Raw genomic sequence first — 6,952 nt, forward strand, 5'->3', positions numbered from 1 at the left:
TCTATTTATTTACATCTGCACCTTATTGCTCTTTTATCCTGCACTACAACGAGCTAATGCAACGAAATTCAGTTCTTATCTGTACTGTAAAGTTAAAATTTGAATGACAATAAAAGGAAGTCTAAGTCTAAGTCTCTCTAAAATGCAGTTTCTGAGAAAAGCTAACTCACATTTGAACTTTTAACAATGTAAATACCTCACAAATTGACGTTAAGCTTTGCTGTCTTCATCTTTTCCGGGTGATTGTAACTTATCAAGTAGCTTCTCCGTGCAACAGGACTATCTTTCGGCACTGTGTGTCTTGACGCAGTCTGTTTTGGCTTGGAATGCTCGAGACGAACGTGGCGCGCTTTGTTATACTTCCGCCACAGAGGTTACGTTTTTGCCAGGATTCGTTTGTCTGTTTGTAAGCAACATAACTCAAAACGTTATGGACAGAATATAAAAAAAAACTATCCACCACAAAGTGGAACACACTTCACTTCCTGCTTCCTTTTTCTCTGCCCATTGCTCACAAGTTGCGAAGAGGATTCAGGGAAAAGTAGTTTATTTTCAGACCCACCAATGCAAAAGTGCCAGGCAAAAACTACACTCGCCAAGTTTTCATTTAAGACCGTCATGGCATTATTGTGAAGATTTTGAAACCGCAATAGTATAATACTGTTTATTAATTGTACAATTTAATTTCATTTGTATTTATTAATAATATGATACATTACAATAGAAATTAAATGTTATGTTCTGATGGCAGTCATATATATATTTTTTAATTTGTATAAATAGTGGGCCAATATAATTTTTTTTAAGGCTGCCGGTCACCTGCAGCACTTTCCACACCCTTACCTTAAGCCATGTTTCCCCCAAGTGGCCGGGTACAGTATGGTGGAGTTTGAAATAGTAAATCTGGGGCCGTACTTATCAAGCTTCTTAGAATTACTCCTAAGAAGTCTGCTAAGAGTTGACTTAAGAGTAAATAAATTATTCGCTGAAAGCTGCACTTAAAAGTTAGTTATCAAGCGTCTTACTCACACTTTCAGCGAAGTGTAGGACTGAATCTTAAGTGTCACACTCAGAGCTGAATTACGACATTACTATGTGCCGTAAACGGAATTTTAGGTGACGTAATTTCTGTGTCCATAGAAATGACCAATCACAGAAGGGAATCCCTTGTCTAAGAATAAAGAAATATCTTAGAAATATTTAAGTGGACAATGGGAGTGTATATTTTGACAATAAACTACAAAATAATACAAAACAAACAAACAATATTGGCAATTAATCAAAAATAAACGTTTCCTTTTTGTTGCACCTTTCCTGCTTCCTGCTCCCAGACCGTAACAAAGAGGCAGGGGAGACACTTCTCCAGGATGTATACTCGGGGCAACACCCTTCACTTTACCCGGCAGTGGGTCTCCACAGCGGACGACTTTAGAGTGAATGATGAGTCCGGCGATTAGTTGCAAATCTTGCTTTATTGATTGCTTGCACACAGCCAATCCAACACAAAACAAACTAGTCCCCGCTCGCACTCACAATACCGCTCCCTCTCTTCTCTCGCCCACACACTCACTGACGTCACTCACCTCACATGCTGTGACCTAGCGTATGTGTGTGCCACACACATACGCTACTCTCATAATATTTTCTTTCCAATTCATTAATTAGGCAACTAATTTGAAACTGGTGTGGGTGGCTCTATATATACTAGCCCACTGCAGCCACATGCAGAAATCAACAAGGAATGGAAAATTATTAAATCTGTGACAAAAATAATACCTGCTCTGTCTAAACGATACCGTTTGATCAGCTGCTCGTCATCAAACAAAGATGAACGTTCGCGCACGTCTCTCGCCTCAGTGCCATCCCCTGCTGGCAACTCCTAACCACTTAAGACACCTCTGAAGGTCTCTTAAATATCGTGGAGAGTAGGAGTGATTCTTAGACTTAAGAACGTTGATAAAAAGCTTTTATTCTTAAGTTTGAGAGTAGGACTAAATTTTGCAAATTTTCAGGACTTAAGTGTAAAATGACACTCTAAGAAGCTTGATAAGTACGGCCCCTGGTGTTTCCATTGCGGGTTGAGTCATGTGTGACATCATAAAAGAGGAAGGCCACAAGGGCAAATGTTTTTGGTACCCCAACACAAAGGCTGGTAAAAAGTAGTACAGTACAGCCAGAATGTTGATGGTAGAAATGTGTTGTACTGTTCAGTTTGAAAAGGGTTTAGTCATCCCAAAAGCAGCCTTCATGGGAAGTAAGAGGAGGGTCACTTCATGTACAATGTGTACGGGAAAACTCTCCGCACATACACATATACACACTGCCTCCCGTCAGCAACACTGTGTCAGTATAATAGACTTGACACCTTTAGTTTGGATTCCTGTGAATGAAAATGTTTGAGTAAAGTGGAACTTATTTCTTTCAATCGAAAATTACAAGGGAGAACATCTGTGTGTGATTTTTTTTTTTTCTCCAGAGAACAGAGATTTGGATTTAAATGTCCCTTCTTATACTATTTTTTAACAATTTGATACAGTAAGTCCCACAATAGTGTATTGGAAGTGTGTTAGCCATGATGCTGGAATTTAGAGTTTTGAAATAAGTGCTTTTTAGTCCGTTTTTAAAGTTAAAGTCCCAACGATAGTCACACACACACGTGTGTGTGTGTGTGTGTGACTGCATTTGACCCATCCCCATGATCACCCCCTGGAAGGTGAGGGGAGCAGTGAGCAGCAGCGGTGGCCGCGCTCGCGAATCATTTGGTGATTCAACCCACCAATTCCAACCTTTGAAGCTGAGTGCCAAGCAGGGAGGCAATGGGTCCCATTTTTATAGTCTTCGGTATGACTTGGCCAGGGTTTGAAGTCACGACCTTCCAGTCTCAGGGCGGACACTCCAACAACTAGGCCATGTGACTGTAGTTTTTATGCTAATAAGATGTTTGTCCACCCTATCTCTGATAGTGTGTGTCTCTAAGAAGCGCTATTGTGTACTTTATCCACTTTTTACATGCATCCTGTAACTCTGCGCTACCTAATGGATGTCCTATATAACCTACAATAACGTAATGTTAAGGAGAGGGACACAAATGTTAGCAACACTAGCAGAGCTACAGTGCTAACATTACACTCACATCTTAACAGTGTCGTCATGCTAGGTTATGCTTTTTTCCGAACAAAAACCGAATAATCAAACTTACACCTATGTCTGACAGATAGTTGAAACTTGGCAGAGGTTTTTTTTCGAATGTGTAGCAAAGCCTGTTTTTTGCTGGGCTTCAAGGCCAGCGTTTAATAGCCTATTCCCCCAAAAGTGGTAAAGAAATGAGGGTGTTGATGTTAGAACGTCATTAGATATCCCTTTTGTATGATTTAAAAATGTTTTAAAGGTGTTTGATTGTTCCGTTATGTAAACTGTCTGTTTCTTTGCAGAAGAGGTGGACGACGGAAGCTTTGACACCAACACCCTCACACGCAGAAAGAAGGCAGCGGTCACCCTGCGCAACAATGACATCAACCGCAAGAGGCCGCTCATCCGCATCAGCAGGCCACACGACTTCCGGCCCGTCTCCTCCATCATCGACGTCGACATCCTGCCTGAATCCCACCGCCGCGTTCGCCTCTACCGCCACGGCTCGGACAAACCGTTGGGCTTTTACATCCGCGACGGAACCAGCGTCCGTGTGACGTCCCACGGCTTAGAAAAAGTGCCGGGAATCTTCATATCCCGGCTAGTTCCTGGCGGCTTGGCGGAGAGCACCGGGCTGCTGGCGGTCAACGACGAGGTCCTGGAGGTGAACGGCATCGAGGTGAGCGGTAAGTCGTTGGATCAAGTCACCGACATGATGATCGCCAACAGCCACAACCTTATCGTGACCGTCAAGCCCGTCAACCAGCGCAACAACGTCGTGCGCGGCAGCCGCATCTCCGGCAGCTCGGGACAGTCGTCGGACAGCAGCGGGTCCACCGGATACCCAACGTTGTCCGCGCCCCCCGCGGGCATGGCACCATCCGGCGCTCACGGCTACCAAGACGACTTGGAGAGCGACGAGGAGACTGATATTGTCATAGAGAGCAGCCTGAAGCGTCCAACACGGAGGTCCAATGCTTCCTTGGCGTCTAGCGTGGCTCGCTTACAACAGCATGCGCCCACCACAGCCGCTTCGGGTCCAGCGGCGCCGCCAAGCCCCCCGTCACGTCCCCTTTCAGTGGTGTCCACTGCTTCCTATCATTCCCACACTAGCCTCAACGGGGGGCCCCTCCACCACCAACACAGCACCCTAAGTTACCAGCTCCTCAGAGACCTCAACCTCCAGCACAGTCAGCCCAGCTCACAGATGTCTTATCACAGCAGCGACCCCGCCCTCCGCCGCAGCAACGTAAGTCTGCACAAAATCCTCACCTCCCTTCAAACGGACCAGCGAAACAGCCTGGCCCTGCCCAGGGGCGGGGTGGAGGAGGATGGCACGGTCATCACGCTATAATACTCACATACTGGCACAAAGGAGTTGGACACGAGATCACGTGCATACAAATTTGTTTTTATCCCCCCCCCCGCCTATGATAATAACAAGAAGAATGGAGGAGCATCTTTTGTACTGTATATACTTCCTGGACTTTTCAGTGTATCTTGTCTTGCGTCCAATTATGTATGTATGTATGTAATGATGCATCAGAACAAACAACTGTCTCTACTGTATGCTGTATTTTTTTAAGTGACCACTTTTTATCAAGAGTTTTCTCATTCTTAATACTGGGACCAAACTGGGTAAATCTATATTTCTTATATCTGGATATAGCATATGGTTTTTAATTGTTTCTTTGTTTGTTGATGATCACGCCCTTGTATCTGTTCCAATAAATTATTCTAAGTTCCACTAATTTACTTTTCTTTTCACTTCTCACTCTAAACTATTGTAACGACACTTAAATGCTGACACCAATTGATGTTTTGGTGCGGTTGGGAGAGCGGGTTGTGCCAGCAACCCGAGGGTTCCTGGTTCGATCCCCAGCTTCTACCAACCTAGTCATGTCCGTTGTGTCCTTGAGCACTTGTCAAGTGTCCTTGACACTTCTCCCTTGCTCCTGATGGGTCATGGATGGGTCATGGGTCAGTCTTGCATGGCAGCTCCTGCCATCAGTGTATGAATGTGTGTGTGAATGTGGAAATAGTGTCAAAGTGCTTTGAGTACCTTGAAGGTAGAAAAGCGCTATACAAGTATAATCAATCAATCAATGTTTATTTATATAGCCCTAAATCACAAATGTCTCAAAGGGCTGCACAAACCACAACGACATCCTCTGTTCAGGGCCCACATAAGGGCAAGGAAAAACTCACAACCCAGTGGGATGTCGATGTGAATGACTATGAGAAAACTTGGAGAGGACCGCAGATGTGGGTGACCCTCCACCCCCCTCTAGGGGAGACCGGATGCAATGGATGTCGAGTGGATCTAACATAATAGTGAGAGTCCAGTCCATAGTGAGGCCAGCAGGAGACCATCCCGAGCGGAGACTTCTCCAACCGATGCACAGGCGGGTCCACCCCGGGTCCCGACTCTGGACAGCCAGCACTTCATCCATGGCCACCGGACCTGTGCCGCCCCCCTCCACAAGGGAGAGAGGGGCAGAGGACCTCTTACCATTTACCTCCCTGTAAATGAACATTCTTCTCCAGTGTTTACACAGGATGCCGTATTGTCAAAACCAATAATAGATTAAGTGTTGGCTGCATCATCAATCTGTAGATTACACGTCTAGGCACATTTTATTAAATTTTTTTGTAACGAGCTTTAGTTTAGCTCCAATGATCCTTCCAGATGCTTTGCCGGATGTAATTAGTTGTTTGTATTTGTGTTCAAAAATCACGTATACACACATACACATGCACATACTGTACATATACACTCACTGTACAAACACATACACATTCTGTACATATACAAGTACATATGCATACATACACTCATGCATATAATCACATTTAATCAAAAATATATTAATGTTGTTGCCCTAGGGTAAACTGGGTATAACACATGACACACTGACAAAGCTTTACCTATTGTTACTATAACAATCTACAAGGTTAATGTAGGTTGCTTCTCTTTCTTCCCCTCCATTTTTCTGCATTCTTTCGTATCAAGTTATTACGTATATGTATTGTTGCATTTGAACTGTATTGTTGATAAAGATAAAGTATTGGTATTGTTCATTATCAATAGCGCTATTTCTATTGGTATTTGTATTGCTCCATTTGTAGTGTAATAATGCTCATTGTCATTTCTATATTATTTTTTATTTTTGCTAACTGCTTATTTGCTATTACTTTTACCATCATATTTGTACATGTCGTATTTGCTGATGTTGCTCTATTGTTGTTGTTGTATTTGCTGTTGTTGTTTTTGTCTCTCTGTCTAATCCCCCTCTTGTCCCCACAATATCCCCCTCTGTCTTCCTTTTTTTCTCTTTCTATCCCCTCCTGCTCCGGCCCGGCTGCACCAAATGATAATATGGATACATTTAATAAAGTCAAATACAAATAAGGCAACAAGAGAAGTATCCTACACTTCTCTTTTGTAAAGTAAATCTGAACAGCCGATATGGGCATCTACATCTACTATATGATTTGCCTGAGAAGCTGGACAGGACAAAAAAAATAAAAATTAGTTGTTTGTATTTGTGTTCAAAAATCACGTATACACTTCACCATTAAATGTATTATAATAAGTAAATAAATACAGTATACACGAGTGCATACATCCTGCATTCCTTTGCAATGTAATGACTAATGCTGCCATCTGGCGTTTGAAGTTGCAACTGCTTGGAATTTATAACAATACAACATTAAGTAATGTGTTCTTTTAAAGGTAATATAGGGATGCCGTTTTAACCAAAAACAGGTTTGTTTGTGTTCACGTTTGTTGTGGTTTACACTGTTTTAGACCCTCGAAGGC

General features: G+C 43.0%; 1 protein-coding gene across 2 annotated transcripts in view; it reads left to right on the forward strand.

The window, feature by feature from the left end:
• pard6gb (par-6 family cell polarity regulator gamma b) overlaps positions 1-4,876 on the forward strand; it is an 83,227-nt gene extending 78,351 nt beyond the window's left edge. Inside the window, exon 3 of one of the 2 annotated variants that reach the window (XM_062056616.1) lies at positions 3,432-4,876. In XM_062056616.1, the coding sequence (XP_061912600.1) occupies positions 3,432-4,483 (1,052 nt within the window). In that variant the 3' untranslated portion in view covers positions 4,484-4,876. The remainder of the gene's footprint in view (positions 1-3,431) is intronic. The other variant, XM_062056617.1, reaches the window with a different exon arrangement.
• The last annotated feature ends 2,076 nt before the right edge of the window (positions 4,877-6,952 follow it).

This window comes from Entelurus aequoreus, linkage group LG08 (assembly GCF_033978785.1).
Source record: "Entelurus aequoreus isolate RoL-2023_Sb linkage group LG08, RoL_Eaeq_v1.1, whole genome shotgun sequence".
Lineage (NCBI taxonomy): Eukaryota > Metazoa > Chordata > Actinopteri > Syngnathiformes > Syngnathidae > Entelurus > Entelurus aequoreus.